The sequence below is a fragment of the Camelus dromedarius genome, chromosome 17, assembly GCF_036321535.1.
Source record: "Camelus dromedarius isolate mCamDro1 chromosome 17, mCamDro1.pat, whole genome shotgun sequence".
NCBI classification, from domain to species: Eukaryota; Metazoa; Chordata; class Mammalia; order Artiodactyla; family Camelidae; genus Camelus; species Camelus dromedarius.
The window spans coordinates 3,499,599-3,521,410 of NC_087452.1; the positions used below are offsets into that span (position 1 = coordinate 3,499,599).

The following is a 21,812-nucleotide window of genomic DNA, read 5'->3' on the forward strand; positions in this document are numbered from 1 at the left end:
CCAAAGCAGGATCCATTCTCTCCTGCAATTGCTGAAGACCTCACAGTAAATCTAGAATAACTCCAGCTTCAACACGCACAGAATGGGGCTGTCAAGTAACACACCCTCAGCCAGGGCTCGTGCGGGCACGCTGTCCTGAGGAGGCCGTGGGCCCACTCCCACACAGCCTGTGGCTGGAAGAGGCCCCTCTGGGGGCTGTTTGGTGAGCCCCAGCACACGGGAGTCACCGGGAACGGTAGCTCTCTGGCCTTTGAAAGTACGTGTTTCTGAGAAGTCCTGAGTCACAGCTGGTCCAGTCAGGGAGCCCGGGGGGGAAGAGGGCAGGCCTTACATGACAGCAGGGAGCCTCTCACAGGACTCAGAAGCACCGAGACCGCTCCCCAGAGAGAGGCCCTAGGGCGGCTGTAGCCTGCTTCAGCACAGTCGTCGTCTCCCTTTCCTGTCCTCAGGCCTTTGCTCACGCTGTTCGCTCTTCCTGAAGTGCTCTCCTGCTCTTTGCATCTCTGCCGAGACTGCACCTCTGGTAGAAACCTTGGCCAGTATCTTAGGGCCAGCTGTGGTGTCCTCCCTGATGGCCTTGCTGATTTCCCGAGACCCTGCAGCCTGTCGGCTCCTCTGGCACCTGCAGGGCCCACAGTGGCTGGGCGGATGGATGGTGGTGCTGGAATACCGCTTGCATAATACAAATATATTTTCCCTTTTGAAAAATAACTTAATATTCACTCTGCAGAAAAAAATTAGCACATTCTGGAAAGCAAAAAGAAAACTTTAGTTCTGTGTGAATACCACTGTTCAGAGATACCTGTTAACATTTCATGTATTTACTTCCAGTAATTTCTCACGTATGTGCAGTTGGAATCATAAAATAGAAATACACACTCATCATCTTTTGTGGCCAAGGAGGTGCCGTAATTTCCTTACCACCTCCCTGCTGATGGAAATGCCGGTCGTTTCTGGTCTGGGCCAGCCCTGCCGTGAGCACGCTCTGGGCACTGGCTATGGGGCGGCCCGTCCACGGATGCTTCAGAGTGTCCAGCGACCTGCCAGGACAGGGCCGTGATGTGCCCTCCCAGGGTCTCTTCAAAACAAAAGTAATCTTACTGCTTTATTTTAAATTATAAAATGCGAAAACTTGGAAGTTAGAGAACTATAGAAAAAGCTTGAATTGGTTAAGTCACTCCAGATCCCAATGCCAGAGGCCAGCCATTGGCGCTCTAGTGACCGTCCTTCCAGAAACCTTGCCCCCTGAGGTGCACACGGGTGACACGTGCTGGGGAGGTCGCACCGCGCTCACCGCCGCGCAGCCTTCCCCACCCCCCCCATGAGTACGCAGTGACTGGTTACACAGAGACGCCGTCCTTCATTTTAACCCGCCCTCCAGTGGCAGGTTTCCAGATTTTTCTTGTCAGTGTGGTTGGAGAGAGTTGTTATAAACAATGAAGGGGACATATTTGAACATAATCTTTGCACTCACTTGTGATTTTTTTTTCCTCGTGATGAATTCCTGTAAGAGACAAATCAGACAAGCAGGGTGGAGAGTGAATGTTTTGTTCCCTGCTGAGCCGTGCAGGCAGGGCCCCAGGAGCCCATCCAGGACGAAGTCTGACGGCAGCGGACCCCTCCTCTGACGGCCCTCCCTCCCTCTCACAGGTTGGCCCGGATTCTCGTCCGCCTGCCGGCGCTCAGGCTCATGAGCTCCAGCATCACGGAGGAGCTGTTTTTCACCGGCCTCATCGGCAACGTCTCCATAGACAGCATAATCCCCTACATCCTCAAGATGGAGACCGCGGAGTACAACGGCCAGATCACCGGAGCCAGCCTGTAGCTCGCACGCCCCCACTGCCGGGCTGGGCCCAGTGCCGCTCGGACAGACAGACAGGTGGCGCCTGGTACGTGCACGGGTCTCCAGTACATTAGCTGCTTCCTGTTAACCCCAGACAGTAGCAACTGAAAGACTAGTAGGATCTTTTCCTGCCATAAGAAATGTTTTAATGCCTTTTGATGAAGCAGCAGATTTTGGAACAATCTTTTAACTCAATTTGTATTTAGAAATTCTCAAAGGGCAAAAAAAGAAAAGCAAAGTTTTATAACGTCAGAGACTAGTATTAAAAAAAAAAACTAAAAACTAAAAGAACCTAAGAGAACAGTATGTGTGTATATATTAAAAATGTCCTTGGAATTAATAGCTACTAATTACCAGGGTAATAATATTAGCACTTTCTAAGCACTTCTTATCAATGTGTGATGTTCGCAACATCTTGCCTTTGTGCAGGGCAAATGGAAAACTGTGTCTTTTGCCGAAATGCTAATGATTTCTGTGAAAATGCAATAGGGTACAGGAGACAATCATTTGTGTTTAAGGAAGGCAGGCATCATTCCTAACTGTACGCGCACATCGCTGGTGTCGAGCTCGGCTCCGAGGAGTGGGTGAGATGTGGCTTATCTGTCCGTGCAGTCAGTGGGGTTGTGGCAGCACGGCCGTGGTGACGCAGACTCGAAGCTTCCTCAGCCAGAGCTCATGCTTGTCGGGGGCCCTGGCCCTGCCTGCTCTGACGGGCCGCGCAGGCTTCTCCAAACCCGGGCTCTCTTCTGGTGACTGGTTCTCAGAATTGGATTAGACGAGTCAGACTTTAACTGCCAATTCCTGCAGCGACCGAAAACGTCCCCAGCACACCTCCGCCACCCACAGCCGATGAAGTGTTCTGACCAAAAGGTGCAAGGTGGGCATTTTGAACCCTTAACAGGACTTCCTGACTGCAGTGTGGGGGGCTGCACGTGGTCAGGTGGAGGAGTGGGAGGGCTCCCTTCTCAACAGTTTCCACCCCGGATGCCCCCTGAGAAGGGCCTGTGTTCCTGCAGTTCGGGCAGAGGTGGGTGTTGGCACCCAGTGGGACGGTTTTCAGTGTCTCCAGACTCAGCACCTCTGTCAGCAGGTCTCTTGGTGGTCCTGGCACCTCTCGCACTTGAGTTCCACAGAGTTGTGCCCGCAGACACCCCTGGAGTGTCCTGGATGGCGGGTGCAGAAGCAGGCCGCCTGCTCCTCAAAACCACCCCTAATTCCCAGTTACCTTCTCCTTGTGAGTTACAGCGGCCGTCGCTTACAACACAGAATGTGGTTTGGGGGCAGTTGTGTCAGAGGAAAGCACCTGTAAACTCCCACAGATGTGAATAAGCAATGGGGCTGGGTCGGCACGTGGTACTTCCTTTCTGTGTAGCCCAGGTTAAGAAAATACAGTGTGAGGCCAAAGCGGCATCTCTCCAAGCTTTCATCAGAGGATGTCCTGAGCACTCGTGCCTCCAGGCGTCCTGGTCCGTCTGGACGCGCAGCCCGACTGTGTAAAGTGGAGGGGAGCGAGGCAGGTGCCCGCGGCTGTGCGTGGGTGCTGGGCTGCTCACAGCAGAGCGGGCCACTTTCCTCTGAAGTTGTCGGCACCAAAATTTGGATTTGATTATATTATTTGTAGTTCATGCTTTGGGAGCAAATTTGAGAAATGGTAGGGGTGCCCATTATAAAATGATGGAAAGGATTTAATTTTGCCAGCTTAAATTCTTGGTTTTCTAACTTTGAAGTGATTTAAATTTCAAAATTAAGATAAAACTGGCCAAGAGGATGGCCAAGGTAGGTGTGTGTCATTTCTGCTTGTGAAGGATTTTCGCAGAGGGCATTTTGAAGCACGTGTGTGTGTCTTACACAGCAAGTTGCCTATTTTTCTGTTCTGCTTTTTGAATGTAAGCATGTCTGTGGGTGACGTAGCAGCTCCCTGGGAACACGTGTCACGTCTGAGCTCTTGGTGGTGCAGAGGTTGGTGCTGGCTGGCTCCCCTCCTTCCAGGGGCAGGCCTGTGTCTCTGAGGCTTAAACCTAGACTGAGGTCCTGACCACGGCACTGTGGAGGCGTGTCGGGATGGGGAGGCGTGAGCACTCGGGCAAGGAGTGACATGCTTCAGGAGGGCCGCTGGTTCTACCCGGCCCTGCCCCCGAGTCCCTTCACTGGTGACAGCTGATTCCAGTGGACCGCTGTGGGCTTTGTACACACACGTTTCCCGGAGCCTCTTGGCCAGACCTGGAAGTGGGCTTTTCCTTGCGAATCGGCTCCAGGTTCCCTGAATTCTCGCTGTCCCCATCATCTTAGGCCTTTGCCAGCGGGTCCATTCCCTCTCTTGGCAAACTGGTTAAGAGAAGCCCAAAGGCAATTACTTAAGGAGATTGCAAGCAAATATTTGGGCTCAACTTTCACAAGGGTTTTAACCTCTTGAAAGTTTGTTAAACTCTGGTTTAGTGATGTGAGACCAGCCCTCTGCCGCCTGAATCTGAGCGGAATAAGCCAGGAGCGGGTCCTTTGCCACGGAGCGAGGTCCCAGGCCACCTTCCCCATCCCCCCTTAGCAGGGGGGTGGGACGGACACACTGTCACTGCTCAGTGACGTGCGCTCTCTTCCAGAGCTGTTTCAGGTGACGCTGGACAGTTAGGTGTTGGAATTTGTGGAGTTCATTACATCTAATCTCAAAACAGAACAGGGAGAGATTTAGAAAAAGACCAAATTACTCAAGCATTTTCCAAGTTATTTCTGGGAAGTATTTTTACAGAAATGTGTTACCACCCTTGATTTGAGATGTCTGTATGGGGTGGGGGGGTACATTATTTATTGTCTAGCCTTTGCCATGAGGCTGTGGTTGGGGTTCCTTTGTCGTTTGGGTTTTGTATTTAATTTCAGGTGTAGTCACTTGTAAGATGTTGTGTAACTGCCCTCAAGAGGGATTGTTTTCTAGCCTGTCAGTGTCAGTATTAAACGTGCACTCTGTCCCGAGGCGGTGGCGATGGATGCGGCGCCGGGATGTGGGAAGCCACGCACTGGAAGGGCTTGTGCTGTAGCGGTGCCGTGACTCGGGGAAGAGGGGCACGTCTGCCCCACCAGCAGCCCTTGGCTGGGGATCCAGGTGCCAGGGCCTGATGAGATTAGACCCTGGCAGCGCCCTGCCCACCTTCCAGTGGAAGTGGCCCAAGTGTGGTGGGGTCGTCGGGGACATCGCAGCTCCTGAGTCCAGGTCATGGAAAGCGGCATCTTCCGATGCTCACCTTTATTTCGGAGGGTGGTGCCCTTCAGAGCCTGGGAAGGTCCAAGAAGGCAGGGAAGAGGCCCACGTGCTCCCCTCGTCCCACCCGTTCTCTCTAGGGCATGCGGCGCTTTGAAAATGTCTTAACTCTGATGTAAATTTGCAGAGCCAGCCCCCCACTGCGGCAGGGGGTGGGCGTCTGTTCATGGGTCCTGGGCCTCTTACGTGTGCCTCCCTCCGGCGTGCACGCGTGTCCTGCCCTGGGTCCCCGCGGCAGCGCCGTGTGTGTACAGATTTATAGGCTTGTGTGACTGGATGAATGTACATGTGTTTATACCTTCTCCGTGTACAGTGTACATAGCGTGTGTGTACATAGGTGTACATTATGTATACAGACGTGTAGCCACGTACCCAGATTCTGCTGTTTTACAGAGAACCCGTGACAAGAGTTGCCACAGTAAGTTGCTGTGGGTGTCCCAAGGTCGCAGGACAGGTCTGCTGAGATATCCTTAACTCCATTTTCCTTTGGGTGAGCCTGGCTGGGAAAGGCCAGAGGTCAGAATCGCTACACCGAGAGTTCCAGACAGAAAGGCCCTGGCAGGACCACACTCGCTTCTCCAGGCTCAGACAAGGGCCAGGAAGCTAGAAGGCAGTCTATCCTCATGTCCAAAACCAGGTGGGGACTTTGAACCTAGTCATTACACACCGACCTGTGGCCTGAGCAAAGGAACTCGGCTGTGAGAGCCGACGCCATCCCGCCTGCGTCTGGGCCCGAGTCCCAGTGCGGTAGCAAAAGCCCACCTGCCCTGGGCTCGGTCAGCAAATGTGGGCACCGCCCTGTGACCATCTCCCTAACACAGTCGAAAAACAAGTATTCTTTAAAAATAAGCATGAATGGTGATTGCTAACTTTTATAACATAAAATTATAAATTACAAATCATAAATTACTTCTCTAAATGTAGCACGTAAATGAAGTCCACTGACCTTGTTTCTGTAAATTATGATTTAAAAATCTTTAAATTTCAGATAAAAATAGGATTTTAGTATGGATGTATGCCCTTAAAGCCACAGATGCAAATGTTCCTCATCCCACTCTATCCTGACGAGTCTCCCCCATTAATCGGGCTGTAAACTGAGACCCGGCCCAGCCGGAGAGGCTCACAGACCTGGCAGGCGGGGGCCTGGTGGGGGCGCCACCTGGTAAGTGCAGAAACTCATCGTCCACAGGTTGCTTTTTAAAAAAAAAAAAAAAAAAGACATGTTTGAAAACCCTTCATTGAGACCACAGTACTCAGTGCCTTTTGTGAGACGGCGCATCCTCAGCCTTCAGCTTCCCGCAGCGTCGGGCCTCTCCGCGTCTTGGCCCGGCGTGACAATCACACTGTGGGAGGTGGCTTTCCAGTTAAAGTACAAGCGGGAGGAAGCCTGACAGCCTCCAAACGGATCTTTAGAAGTTTCCCTTTGGGGCTACTTTTCTTAACTGTAATCTAAGAATAATTAAACTGAGTTTAAAAAAGGCGTCCTGGGGGTGGGGTGAGGGAGGTCTGAGGCGTCTTCAATGCCCAGCTGTACTTGCAGTTAAGGAACCAGCAATGCTTTTGAAATGCTGGGGGAAAGGCTCAGCAGCATTTATCGGCTGACAGACTGTGCTGAAGCTCAGTACCTAGGATGACGCCTGGAAACAGCAGACTCCACATTAAAAATTGCTTTTCCTTAGGAAAGTGTGATCGGTTATCATTCTAACACCCGGGCGCTCATGGACTCCAGTGCTGGACTATTTTTCTAGTCTCTCCGTTCTCCCAGTTACCTTGTAAACCAGTGTTCAGCTAGTTTTATAACTGAAAGATGTACATTTTTCATAGTACAAACCATAGTTTTTACCTGTAGTTTGGACCTCTCTGTTAAAATGTAGCTGCATTACCAGGCCTTTTGAAAGAAGTCTGTTAAAGGAAATTTGGGTGTTAGATTTTCTTGGGACCGTTTCTGTAACCTCTGCCCTTCACAATATAGAAAATACTGTTTATGCCATTACAGTTTAATTCCAGGTTTAAAATCTGTTGAAGGCTGTAGATTGAAATCAGCTTTGTTTATGTGATGGCATTTAAAAAATAGCATGTTTCTTTTTAAACTGAATTTTATACCTAATCAATGTCTTCAGTCTTGGAGAAGAATTTGCATTGTTGTGTTTGTATATAGTGTATTGCAGTGCATGAATTAGCTTTATGCATTTTATTAAATGCTGTTTCCATGTGGCATTATTGTTGTGGCTTAATTACTACTACCTAAATGAGGTTTATACTATTAAAGTGAATTAAAGGCTAACGTGTATCCTGCTCATTTCTCCTCCTAACAGTAATACTGGTAGGGCCTGCCCCCCACAGGCACCCAGCACACCCTGCCAGAACCCAGGCAGGTGGCGCGTAAGTGCCCTGGTCGTCAGCCCCACTCTCCCACCGCACCTCAGCCGTGGCCCAGCGTGCCTTAGCCCTTGGTGGTCCACTAGATGGCGCACTGGACTTAGATACCTTTACTGGAAAATCATCTCCTCTACATCCTCCCAGTGGGGCCGCTCCTCGGTGTGGCGGCCAAGAAGCCTCACAGACATTTCAAGAGCAAAGCACAGCTTGGGCCGCATAGAGCCAGGCCTCAAACCAGGAGACACCCTGTAAGGGTATTTGCCAGCCAGGGTAAAAAACGTGTTCTTAAAGTTTCAGAAGTCAGAACTTGCTCATTATGTTGTCTGGCCTCTCGTAAGAAGACCGGTCACTTGCCTAGAACAAGGCCAAAACCCATCTGGGGACCACTGCTTATGCAAGTAAAATTAAAGTATGTCAGTTATAAAAGCCTCATAGTAATCTTTACTAATTTCTTCCCATTTCTGTAAGTCGTAAACCCATCTTTTTATCACTGTTAAAGTAGGGAACAGACGGCAAACGTTTAAGGAGATTTTATTCCATGAACGTCGCCTGCCGCCTATGAAACAGTCCAGCAAACAGTAACCACAGCGCCACCCATCAGGCACTGGACGTTTCTTCTCTCTCTAAAGAGGGGCCAAAACCCGGCTTGGTTCAGGGCCATCTCCTAGTAGCAACCCTTGGGGGCCCCTGTGGAGGGAAGGACTGTCTTCCCAAGGCTATGTCTCACCAGCCCTGGAGCCAGACCAAAGGAACCAACACTTTCTGAAAAGCCCCGTGAACCACTGTGACAGCCCGGGCGGCCATCGGCCAGCTGTGGTGTCAGAAACGCAGCAGGGCTTCAGATGGAGGACAGGAGTTTCCAGCTACCCTCCAAAATGGTGATGGGGTGTGGTCATTCAGGACACCTGCCCATTTCCACATGCCCACGTTCCCTCCCAAGCCCCACGAGCCATCACCCTGCACACAGGGCTGGTACAAAACCACAGCGACCCACAACCTGAGCATCAGACATGACAGCAGGCCAACTTCTCCCAATTCAACGGGATAACCTCCCACATTTACACCAGACACCCTAGTCCCCCGTTTCCCACGGCCGGTGCCTCAGGGGGCAGGCACTGCCTTTCTCCCTGTCTCGTGGCGAGCGTTAGGCCTCGGCCGAGGCTCCAGCCCGCAGAGGAGCTCAGATGGCCCCGCTCTTCTAAGCACCACGGTCTCAACCTCCACACGGGAGCCGGAGGGCAGAACTGGCCGCCGCCAGCCCTCGGGCCAGGGCCCGAAAGTCCCCGCCAGGGGGGCTCCCCAGGGAAGGGTGTGCCTCCGGCACAGCCACACCCGGAAGTCAGGTGGCTTTAATTTAACAAGCGGGCACTGCAGGGAGGCTCGCCCGGGGATTTCTGGAAAGTCCCAAAAAGCCTGTCTGGAGGGGCGTCCACATGACCAGCCGGACGGCTCCGGCCAGACCCCCGCACAGCAGCGCAGAGCAGGGTCAGGAAGAAGAGCCGAAGCCCCGGAGACCAGGAAAGGCCACAGGGCCAAGACGGGGCATCCCCAGGCTGTGGCCTCGCAGCCTCCCGATCCCAAACCCGTCCCCGCGCAGGGCAGTCAGAAGCCAAGCTGCTGAGTGAGCCTGGAGCAGTTTATTGCCCTGAAGGCGGAGGTGTTCACTGAGCAGCACAGCCGAAGCCCCCCCTCCCCCTCCCCCCACGTGCTTTCACACAGGTGTGTGAAGGGGACCCTTTTATCGCAGAGAGATGTTCAGAGTCTCTGGGGACAGAACCAGGGGCCCCGGGGCCTCAGTCCTTGGCTGCGGCTCTCAGGGCGGCTTTGTACTTCCCCCTCATCTCCTTGGGCAGCGGCACCAGGCTCGGGCAGGGCACCTGCCCCTCCACCTCGCAGATGCACTCCCGCAGGCAGTACTTCCGCGGCCCGAAGTGGGCCGGGTGAGAAAGCTGCTGCTTCTCCTCCTCCTCTCTCTTGAGGGTCTCCCTGCCAAAGACCAAGACGGGCGTGGGCAACACGGCTCCGGCCACCTGCCAGGGAGACCCACCCTGCTCCCCGGGCCGGGAGCAGTGCGCAGGGAGGCCGGCACAGCTGAAGGGCCCGTGGGAATCAGGACGGGGCCGCCTGCGCTTTCTCGAGACAGACTTTCCTGTCTTTCCTCCTCTGCTCACGGAAAGAAAAGGCGCTGGGGCCGGACCCCTACTAACTCCAAGCTGAGGTTCCCAAGGAGGGGCGCGGTCATAGCCACGAGGGCCTGTCAGCTGCATCTGCTTCCCGTGGACCATCTTTATCTTCACAGCGGAGGGAGCTGCAGCTCTGAGGCTCAGTGACAGGGGACTCCGGGCCCCGCTCCCTGGCCAGTCTGCCCTCTGACACCCCTCCCAGCACACCGTCTCCTCCCTCTCAAATCTCCAGGCTGAGGAGACCTTTGCGCCCCTCCACGTCAACCCCAGCAACTCACTCAGTCTTGCCCAGGATTTTTCTGATGTGCTCCATGATCTCCTTGTTGCTCTTGGTCTCCACATCCACCAGGACTTGCTCCCCAGAATCTGGAAACAGGAGGTAAAGGGGGAAGAAAGCTGAGAACTCAGCAGGGCAACCCTCAGCCTCGAATGGTGGTGATTTGGGATTTGCTTTCGGTGGAGAAACATTTTAACAGTAAAATAAATGTTTACATCACCCACAGTTCTGCCTCCATTTTTCCATAGTTCTTTAGGTAGGAGCACATATGAGCTTTAGGAATGTACAAAAGCATACCTTTGTAATGGAAAGACATTCCATGTTCACGGATAGAAAGACTTAATACTGTTAAGATGGCAGTCCTCCCCAAACCGGTCTACGGATTCAGTCATTCCCTGTCAAAATCAGATGTTCTGTAGAAACAGACAAGTTGTGCCTGAAATCCATGCAAAGGACCCAAAACAGTCAAAACAACTTTGACAAGAAAATGGGAGGACATTCACTTTGCAACTTCAAATTTACTATAAGCTACAGTAAGTGTGGGATGAGCAGAACAGACTACAGGAGCAGGACTGAATCCAGAAAAAAACTTAGTAAATTTATGGTCAAGGGATTTTCAGCAAAGATGGCCAGACAATTCAATGAGGAAAAAGAGCATATATCTGATAATGGACTGTATATCCCCAACTACGTAAAGTACTCACAATTCACTGTCAGTAAGACAGGCGATCCAAACAAAAATGGGGAAAGTATCTGAATAAACATTTAACAACAAATAAATGGCTAATAAGCACATGAGAAGATACTCAGTATCATTAGTCATAAGAAAAACACAAAACCACAATGAAATATTACATTGGCTAAGGTTTTTTAAAACAGACACCACCAAGTGCTAGTGAGGATGCAGAGTAATCAGAACTGCCCTAAATTACTGGTAAAAATGCAAAGTATTACAGCTCACATTAGCCAGTGAAGTAAAATCCACCAAAAAGGAAAGAAAAAGATTGGCATAAAGGTAAATAAGGGTTTTAAAAAGACTGGAAAGAAGTAAAACTGGCTTCATTTGTAGATGGAATGGCTGTGTATGTAAAAACTCCTAAGGAATTTAGAAAAGAAAAACTACTAGAAATGAGTGAATTTAGCAAGGCTGCAAGACACGAGGCCCATGTACAACACCAGCCGTCTGTCTATACAGCTGTCTGCTGGGCACCGAGAACTGAAAGGTACATTGCAATCATCTCAAAACGGACTCGATACTATTAAAATATCTATTATCGGGGGAGGGTAGAGCTCAGGGGCAGAGCACATGCTTAGCAAGGAAGAGGTCCTGGGTTCAATCCCCAGCACCTCCATTAAAAATTAACAAATAAACCTAATCCCCCACCCAAAAAAAGCCCATTATCCCCAATGATCTGCAACAGAATTCCAATAAAAATCCCAGCAAACTTTTTTCAATCAACTGGCAACAAGATTTTTTTTTTCTCAAGATTTTAAAGTAAATGTGGAAATGGAAAGAACCTACAAGAGCCAAAGTAATTTGGGGGGAGAAAAGAACAAAGTGGAATTTATACTACTTGATCTTAAGGCATATTATGAATTTACAAAAAGAGGAACTCCCAACAGCCAAAACAATCTTGAGAAAGAACAGAGCTGGGGAATCACACGCCCTGACTCAAGACTCTACTACAAAACTACAAGCATCAAAATCAAAACAGCGTGGTACTGGCACAAAAACAGACACATAGATCTACGGAACAGAACAGAGAGCCCAGAAGTAAACCCACGCACTGCGGTCAGTTAATCTGCAACAAAGGAGGCAAGAGTGCACAGTGGAGACAAGACAGTCTCTGCATAAGTGGTGCTGGGAAGACGGGGCAGATCTCTGAGAGACTGAAATGAGAACACTCTAACACCGTGTACAGAAAGAAACTCAAAATGATTACAGACCTGAAAGACCAGCTACCATAAAACTAGAGGAGAACATAGACACCCTGACATACGTTGTAACAATATTTTTTTGGATCCTTCTAAACAAAGGAAACAAAATCAAAAATAAACAAATAGGACCTAACTAAACTTAAAAGCTTTTGCACAACAAAGGAAACCGTAAACAAAGCTAAAAGACAGTCTATGGACTGGGAGAAAATATTGCAAATGGTATGACCGATAATGGGTTAATATTCAACATACATAAACAGCTCATACAATTCAACATCAAAAAACAAACCTGATTTTAAAATGGGCAGAAGAAATGAAAAATCATTTTTCCAAAGAGGAAATGCAGATGGTCAACAGGAACATGAAAAGATGCTCAACATCACTAATTATTAGAGAAATGCAAATCAAAACCACAGTGAGATATCAGCTCACACCAGTCAGAATGGCCATCATCAAAAAGACCACAAATAACAAATGTTGGTAAGGATGTGGAGAAAAGGGAACCCTTGTGCACTGTGGGTGGGAACATAAATTGGTGCAGCTACTGTGGAAAGCAGTATGGAGATTTCTGGGGGGGGAAAAAAAAAAACCTACTCCACTACTTCAGCAATTCCACTCTTGGGTATGTATTTGAAAAAAACCAAAACCCGAATTCTAAAAGATATACAACTGCCAAGATGTGGAAGCAACCTAAGTGTTCATCAACAGATGACTGGATAAAGAGGATGTAGTGTGTACATAAACACACACACACACACACACACTGGAGTACAACTTGGCCATTAAAAAGGAATGAGATTTTGCAGTTTGCAGCACCATGGATGGACTTGAAGGGTATTCTGCTAAGTGAAGTAAATCAGATAGACAGACAAATACTGTATGGTATCACTTATATGTGGAATCTAAAAATTCAACAAACCAGTGAATGTAACAAAAAAGCAGCAGCCTCAGACATAGAGAACAAACTAGTGGTTGCCAGTGGGGAGCGGGGGGGGGGCGGCTAGGGGTAGGTGAGTGACACATGCACACTATCAGGTATAAAATAAGCTACGAGGATATACTGTACAATGCGGGGAATACGGCGACTATTCCATAGTAACTATAAATGGAGTATAATCTTTAAAGTTGTGAATCACTATATTATACACCTGTAACAATGTTACTGTATGTCAACTTTACTTCAATTTTAAAAATTTAAAAGGCAAAAACAGTTCAGAAATACATGGTCAAGTGATTTTTTTGTTGTAAAATACACGTAACTTAAATTTCCCATTTTAACCATTTTAAAGTGTTCAGCCCGGTGGTTTTTAGTACATTCACTCTGCTGTGCAAGCGCTGGCACTACCCAGATTCCAGCACCTCGTCATCACCGCAAACAGAAGCCCTGAAGCCCTGAAGCAGCCACCTCCTGGCCCTCCCGCCAGCCCGCGGCTGGGCCTGCGGGGACGCGCACCTCACACAAGCGGGGCCACACGCTCTGGCCCGTTGCACCCGCCTCCTCTCAGCGGCCGTGTCGTCAGCGTTCACCTGCATCGCACCGTGTCAGGTTCACTCCTTTTCGTGGCTGAGGGGGTGCATTTACGGATTTCGTTTATCTGTTCACGGCTGACTGATTTTTGGCAAAGATGCCACGGAAATTCAGTAAGGGGGAGGGCTGTCTTTCAGCAAATGGTGCTGTAACACTGAACATGCCCAATCTAACAAAGCAAAACTAAACCTTGGTCCCTACCTCGAATAGCTCAAGTGGATGCAGACCGAAATGTAAAATCTAAGACTATAAACATTCTAAAGGAAACACAGGAGAAAATCTTTGAGACTTCAGGGCAGGCAGAGATTTCTTGGGCAAGATACAAAAAGCACTAAACATAAAACAACTGATAGGCTGGAGTTCACCGAAATTAAAATTCCTGCTCTTCGAAAGACACCGTTAGGACCAGCAAGGGAAACCATAAGCAAAACAAAAAGACAACCCACGGAATAGAAGAAAATACTTACAAAAGTTGAGCCTGATGAGGGCTCAATCTCCAGAATATATAAACGGCTCATATAACTTAGTAAGAAAAAAACAAAACAGCCCAATCCAAAAATGGGCAGAAGACCTAAACAAGCAATTCTCCAATGAAGACATACAAGTGCAAAAAATGCTCAATATTGCTAATTATCAGAGAAATGCAAATCAAAACTACAATGAGGTATCACCTCACACCAGTCAGAATGGCCATCATTAGGAAGCCCACAAATGACAAATGCTGGAGAAGGTGTGGAGAAAAGGGAACCCTCCTACACTGTTGGTGGGAATGCAGTTTGGTGCAGTCGTTAAGGAAAATGGTATGGAGAGTCTTCGAAAGACTAAAAATAGACTTACTATATGATCCAGCAATCCCATTCCTGGGCACATATCCAGGGGGAACCTTAATTCCAAAAGACACTTGCACACCAATGTTCATAGCAGCACTATTTACAATAGCCAAGACATGGAAACAACCTAAATGTCCATTGACAGATGACTGGATAAAGAAGCTGTGGTATATTTATACAATGGAATACTACTCGGCCATAAAAAAGAAAAAAGTAATGCCATCTGCAGCAACATGGATGGACCTGGAGATTGTCATTCTAAGTGGAGTAAGCCAGAAAGAGACAGAAAAATACCATATGATATCATTTATATGTGGAATCTAAAAAAAAGAAGACAAACTTCTTTGCAAAACAGAAACAGACTCACAGATGTAGAAAACAAACATGGTTACCAGGAGGGCAGAGGGTGCAAAGGGTAATATTGGGAGTTCAAGATTTGCCAATACACACTACTATATATAAAATAGATAAACAACAAGTTCATACTGTAGAGCACAGGGAACCATATTCAGTATCTTGTAGTAACTTATGGTGAAAAAGAATATGAAAACGAATATATTAAGTTCATGTGTGACTGGAGCACTGTGCTGTACACCAGAAATTGACAACACTGTAAACTGACTGTACTTCAATAAAAAATATATATATACCAAAAAAACCCCACCATTAGGAAAATGAAAAGCCAACCAGACAGAGAAAATATTCACAATAAACCTATCTGACAAAGACTGAATCCAGAATATATAAACAATTCAACAGGAAAACAGCCCCAATTGTTTTTTTAATGGACAAAAGAGCGAAACAGACTCTTTACAAAAGAAATACATGAATGGCCAATGAGCACAAGAAAAAGATAGTGAAATGCAAATTAAAATGTCAAGGAGATACCCGCCCATGGGAGTGGCACACAGTGAGAAGACTGACTGTGATGAGAAGAAAGGCCCCCCACGCCCCCCTCCCCGAACTTGTGAGCAGGACAGCGGACTGGCCCAGGGGCTTCTGCAGGTGCAATTAAATGTCAGAACACGGATACAGGGAGATTCTCCTGGATAATCCGGCAGCCCCACAAGTCACAGGGTCCTCAGAGAACCTCCCGGGAGGTGCTCAGAGGGAAGGAGGCCAGATGTGAAGGCGGCTGGAGGAAGGGACCATGAGCCACGAATGTGGGGGCCTCCAGAAGCTGGAAAAGGCAAGGAAATGGATTCCCCCCTCGAGCCTCCAGGAGGCTCGTGCCCGGGGGGAACCAAGGGCCTGTGTCCACACATACACACTCCCTCTGCATGCAGCCCACACCCCGCCGGCCCCAGGCAGTCTCCCCGCAAGCGAGGCCCCTGCAGGAAGCCTCTGGGAGCAGAGCGCCCCCAGCTCTCCCCACCTCCTCGGCCCGACGCAGGGCCCCACTCCTCGCCTGCGTTGTGAGGGGCCCTCCAACGGGACCTCCTTCCGAGATGGCAGCCCTGCTTCCCAGACCTGCTTCGCCCGCTGCAGACTTGCCCCCCTACATTTCCAGTAAATCTCACACTTGTCATTGTCCCAGCACCTAACACCCCCCACCCCGTTCATCAACGCGACCGATAAACAAGCTGCAGTATCCTCCCAGAAAGCAGAACTACTCAGCGGTAGATGGATCACCTACTGACACACGCAGCGTGGACGCATCTCAAAGATATGAGTAATGGCCACACACAAACGAAGCCGTACGGTGAGATTCTGTCCGTGTTAACTTCTGAAACAAACCCAACTAAGCTATGGCGCAAGGACCCCCAACAGCGGCTGCCCCCCCCCGACCCCATGCAGGTGGGGAGTCACTGGAAAGCAGAACCAGGGACTTTGAGGATCACAAGCTGTTTTGTCGGGTCCCTGGGGAGCAGCGACTCAGGCACGTGACAGCTGTCAAACGCATCGTTCTGTGCACAGACCTGTGCGTTTTATTATGTGTAAATTATACTCCGTAAAGTTAATGTTTAAAAACACCAACACAGAGTATGTGCACAAAACCGCCAAACCGCCACCCTCCTCCTCAACACAACCCGCTCCATCTTCCCTTCTTCACCAGCACTTATCTTCTAAGAAACCATGCTACTGAGTTTCTTGTTCACTGTCTCCGGCCGCTGGAACATCATCTCTATGGGGCCAGAGGCCTTTGCCTGGGGGGCCCTGAGACCCCCTGTACCTAGAACAGTGCCTGGTCCCCCCTCCGCGGTACTCGCTACCTATTTGCTGAATGAATGAAAAGGCATCATTTTGATGGCTGTGCATTTCCCAGTCGACACCTCATCTGATTCCCGTGACCCTGTAGGCAGACGCTCTGCCTTCCCCGAGAAATACTGAGTGGGAACATTACTCGCTCAGGGTCAGCACGACTGAGTAGAGCCGGCGAGGACGCCTGGTCTCCTGACCTCCGGGCACTGAGCCCGGCTGAGCTGAACACACCTTCCCCTGAGCGCCTTGGGCCGGCAGGAGAGTGGCAGGGACACATGGGAGGTCCGGAGAGGACCCGGCAGACACGTGCGCGCCGCGAGCCGGCGCAGGGAAGGCTTCCTGGGGGACATGGTGCCCAAGCTGACTCTCAGAGGTTTATTTATTTATTTTTTTCAATTAAGCAACGAAAAGTAGAGCGGGGATTTCCAGCAGAGGGACTGGTGTGAGCAAAGCATCAGAGTGTGGGGACAGGACCCAGAAAGACGGCCCGGGGAGCCAGGCCCGGGGATGCGGCTGCAGAGGGCGGGAAGGAGGCCAGATCTGGGCAGCCACCTTGTGTGCCAGGAACAGAGCTGGGGACTGAGCCGCGGGGCCGGCTGCAGCAGGAGGAGGAGGGACGCAGGAAAGTGGGTCCTGGGCCACGCGGAGGGCCCCGCACTCACCTAAATAGAACCGCAGGAAGGGTGACGGTGTCATGTTCTTAAACAGCATGATCTGCACCCAGGGGTTCTTGTACTGGATCTGAGGGATGTTGAAAAACACGAACTTCCTGCAAAAGGGAAGAAATTAAACTTGAGAGAGTCTTTAACCTAGAATTTGATACACCGGTATATTTCTTCTAAAGAGAAAGTCCAAAACTTTCACCAGATTCTCAGAGGACCCACCCTCCCCTGAAAAGGCGAGCTGAGGAAAAGCAGTTCTCAGGAATCCACTAGTGTCTTCTCCCAACGTGGGGGCTGGGACTCCTACTTTGTCACTGGAGGGAAATGAAATCTGTAGCCCTGCCTCATGCTGCACACCAACCTAAAACTCACCACAGCAGTATAAATACAACAATGCCACCATGCAACGTCCTCGGTGATGGTTACACGGTGCACGCACAGTGTGAGAAGCTGTGTGTCTAAAGGTGAGCACTTTATGTAAATGGTACCACGATTTAAAGATACATGAAGCCATGAAAACAAACATGGGGAATATTTTTACCACCTAGGAGTGGCGAAGCCCCTCAGCTTAGAAGGTTTAAAACACACATTTGACTACATTAAAACCCTGGCCTGGCAAACTTTACCAAAAACAAAATCAACAGTTGCCAAACCAGAAGAAAAGTGTCTGCAAAACACCCAAGAGGTTAATTTGCTTCATGTGGAGCTGTACACCTCGTCAACTAGACTTGCGCCAAACTCAGCACCAAAGCAAAGGCCGCAAGCAGGAGGAAACCCACGTGGCCTCTCACCCCAGGAAGGGTCCTCAGTATCTTCCCAGCAGAGTCATATAAATTGAAGTGATCCTTTCTCACCTCTTAGATAGCTTTAAAAAAAATTAAAGTTATAAAAGTGGCGAAACGTTTCCTTAAGTGTATGAATCGGTTTAACATCCTTGGAGGTCAGTTTGGAACCAGCACAGATCTTGACTCAACGGTTTCCCCTCTCCTTCAGGTATTTCCACACTTGAATGCCAAGACACGTGTGAGGTTTACTGCATTATCTGTTGCAGCAAAGGAGCAGAAACCACTTAAACACCCAAATGATTAAACAGATTATGAGTCAACTGTACGCCTGGATCCCTCTTCATCAGCTCTCCATCCCGAGCAACTGACTGATTTGGACTTTCTCGGTTTGCCCAAAGGGAACACCGGCAAAACAAAGGAAGGAGGGAGAGCCAAGGCGTTCATCTCCCAGGCTCAGCCCGGCCTGCAGGCTTCAGTTAGGCAACACTCTCCACCTCCAGGTCTCAGCTGTCATTCTCCGCCTCGCTTCTGCAGCCTAGACCTGGAGTCTTAAACTGCTTCCTGTGGTTTCTTTCGCTCATCCTTGCCACATCTTTGCAAATAGTCCCTTGATTAAAAGGCTCCACAAATCTAAACGTGCCCTCTGCTTCCTGCGGACACCTGGCCGCACACAGCAGACCAGGGGAGGGTGTGAGTGGTACCTTGCTTTACCACTTCCCAGCTGGATGACCCAGGGCAAGTTACTGCTCTGTGTATCAGTGTTTGTGTCAAAGAGTTGAAAGTTGCTGCCCTGGGGAGGAAGGGGAGGTGGGGTTCTACGTAAGCCTTGGAGAAGTCCAGCGCATGGGACTGGACTTTCCTAGGCTCAGGACGCCTCGACTCAGTTCCCACCCGACAGCAGAGCATCTCCGCATCACACAACGTCATACAAATAAATCAGGGCACACCCTGCAGGAGCTTCTCACACCTAGAACTACTGGGACAAAAATTCAAAAGGGCGTTTTAAATGGTTCTTGCCAAAGCATGGGAGCGAGTTGATAACAGGTCACCTTTAGCTAAGCACCTGCTCTGTGTGCCAGACACCTTGCTGGGCACTTTATCCTGGAATCCTCACAGCAACCCTGGAGGGTGGGGTTTGACATTAAGGAAACAGATCAAAAAGTCTAAGTAAAGTGCCCGAGGTCACATGACCAGTAAGTCAGAGAGCAGGGGCTATGAGCACAGAGCCTTCAGCACACCGTTCTGTCATCACTGGATTCACCTGGGTGCCGAGGCCTGGGGCACAGTGAGTGCCAGACCAGCTGCTGGTACTTCTCCTACCGCATCTTAAAGGCAAGGACACCTGGCAGAGGTGAGCAGGCACTCAGCTCTCAGACACTGACTAAAGCAGCTCCCCACTCACCCAGCAGACACCCTGAGACGGGCTAGCCCCGGGCTGCACCGAATGCAGGGACAGCTGAATGCACAGGAACAAGCAAAAGCCTGCGGGGCTAGACAGAGCAAGTCGGGCAGCTGAAACCCCAAAGGCCACCGGTGGGACAGGCAAGCCCTTACCGCCAGGAACAGTGGAACACAGAATGGCTGTTCGGCTGTTTACCTAGAGAGCATTAAAACACTTGAGCATGTCTGTGGGTGCAGGCCTATTTGATTGACTATTTTAAAAGCCAGAGTTTTTCACAGAAATATGAATTTCTGGCTTCTTGCCAAGTCAGAAATTCTCCATGGAGCCAACAAAGCTAAGATGAAGCCAAGCAGTGAATAGCCCCATGAGACAGGGCATGTTTTCAGTTGACTGCAGGCCCATCCAGATTGCCTCCCTCCTTTGTGGTGCCTGCCTGGCCTCTCCCTTGTGACTCCTGATGTGGATGGATGGACGTAAAGTGGGTTCCGAAGGAGTATCTGGGTGCCCGTTCACCCCTAAGGCTGACTCTTCTAGGGAGCCCTCATGCCAGCTGATCCCACCCAAGCAGGTCCAAGTTCTTGGATTCACCTGCGGAAGGCAAACTCCTAGGTGGTAGCTTCTGGCTCCTGAACAGCCCTGCACTAAAGGCCCTGATGTGGGGCCCCCCTCCACAGGGAGATACTCTCCTGTCTCATTCTGATCCATCCCACACTCCCAATCCCAAAGTTTCTCAAGGACAAGACTTGAATTCCCATCAGCAGGCACTCAGTAAATGTATACCTGATACCTGAAAAGCCCAAAGCACTGCTGATGCCTCAAGGTTCAATTCAAACCCTTCCCTGGCAAGCGTCCACTCACTAAGCCCCTACTCAGCTGCGGGCTGACACACTTTAAAGGGCTGGGCGGGGGGAGGGGGCTGCCACGGCGCAGCTGACACTGACACGACCCGTAATTACAACGGTGATGAGACCTTCCAGAGAGAAGCACCCTCAGAGCTACTACTCACTAGCGGGCTGGGGCACCCCGGACAAGCAAGTTACTTAACTTCTGTGCGGTTCCTCATCCCTGGAGTGGGGAGAACAGAGGGGTTTCTATAAACATCAAATGAGCTAATGCACGAGAAACACGAGGACTCAATAAATGGCAGCAGCTGTTACTTCTCTCACTGCACCCCCACATCGGCCCTGGGACATAGGTGTCATCCCCGTTCGGGACCCGGAGGGGGAGCAACTCGCCCAAAGCCAGCAGGTGGAAGAGCTGGGGCCGAGGCAGGTCTGTCCGCCCCCCCACCCCAACCCCGGGGCTGGGCTCCACCTCGCCCGCCCGCCCGCCCGCCCGCCGGGCACCGGAGGCTAAGGAGGTTGCGGCCTCCCCGGCCCAGCCTGGCCCCCACCCGGCACGGCGTGGCCCTGCGGTCCTCTTCTGGCCGTGGAACCCGGCGCGGCTGCCCACCTGTGAAAGGGGGGCAACGGCACCCACCTGGGGGCTAGCCCCACGCCTCAGCGGGCGGCCCGCGCAGCGCCTGGTCGTAACCCGACGCGCACGTTATTAGCGGGACCGCGGGCGGCCCCGGCGGCTCCGACTGACCTGGCGCCCTCGCCCAGCTCCCCGTGCGTGTTGTAGTTCACCGTCATGACCTTCACCGAGCTCTTGAACACCACGTCCCCCTGGCTGAGGTACTGCAGGGTGCGGCGGATCGGGAAGCGACCCTTCATGGGCATCGCGGCGGCGGGAGGTGGGGGGGCGGACAGCCCGCCGCGAGCTGAGCCGCGCGCAGACACGAACGCAGCACACGCCGCCCGGCAGCCCTTGCGCCGCCGCTGCTCCGTGCTGGGTTCCACTTCCCGCGCAGACTCTCAGGAGACGCCTCCCGGCGGGCAGCGCGCGCCGGGGACTTGTAGTCCCGGAGGGCGGAGCTTTGCTCGGGCGGCGGGGCGGCGGGGCGGCGGGGCGGCTTGGGGCGGCGGGGCGGCGGGGCGGCTTGGGGCGGGCGTGTTCGCGCCAGGACGCCCCGCTCTTGGAGCCTCTGAATCATCCTTTCTCCCCTCCGCCAGGGGGAGATATTTTACACAGGAGCAAACTTAACAAGCTTACAGTAGGAGATAATTCAGCAGAGCTCAGCTTGAGAACCTAGTCGACTAATAACTTTGTGTTCAACCTCAGATACGTCAGTTTTTCTTTCTCAAATTTCTCCAGTTTTAAAATGAAGGGTTAGGACAGCACAGTTTCTAACACTGACTTAAAAAAAACTTACTTGCAAAAGGAAAAAAAGGCAAGTTTGTGGACTACCCCTTCCTAGTTCAGCCGCTTCAGAGCCCTGGAGCTCAATTTCTTCAAAAGCGAAATGCGGGTGAGATGCATTTCTGAAGTACTCTTACAGATCTGAGACGGTTTTTACTTCTGCACTTTGAAGGATAATTTTGCCAGATAGAGAACTCTAGGTTGAGGGGTGGGAGAAGGATCTTTCAACACTTTAAATATTTCACTCTACTTGTGTGTTTTGTTTTCTTTTTAACACTATTGGGGGGTGCGC

General features: G+C 50.7%; 2 protein-coding genes across 9 annotated transcripts in view; one reads left to right on the top strand and one right to left on the bottom strand.

Moving 5' to 3' along the window:
- Positions 1-7,377, top strand: part of NR2C2 (nuclear receptor subfamily 2 group C member 2) — an 82,210-nt gene extending 74,833 nt beyond the window's left edge. For all 8 annotated transcript variants that reach the window (XM_064496211.1, XM_064496212.1, XM_064496213.1 and 5 more), the window contains one exon: positions 1,651-7,377. In XM_064496211.1, the coding sequence (XP_064352281.1) occupies positions 1,651-1,825 (175 nt within the window). In that variant the 3' untranslated portion in view covers positions 1,826-7,377. The remainder of the gene's footprint in view (positions 1-1,650) is intronic.
- Positions 7,378-7,987: 610 nt separating this feature from the next.
- On the bottom strand, positions 7,988-21,113 carry MRPS25 (mitochondrial ribosomal protein S25). Its single transcript, XM_064496215.1, has 4 exons — positions 20,867-21,113; positions 17,093-17,199; positions 9,934-10,021; positions 7,988-9,458 (listed from the first exon to the last, which is right to left on the bottom strand). Exons 1-4 carry the CDS (start codon positions 20,998-21,000, stop codon positions 9,266-9,268), a joined length of 522 nt encoding a protein of 173 aa, XP_064352285.1. The 5' UTR covers positions 21,001-21,113; the 3' UTR covers positions 7,988-9,265.
- Between the last annotated feature and the right edge of the window lie 699 nt (positions 21,114-21,812).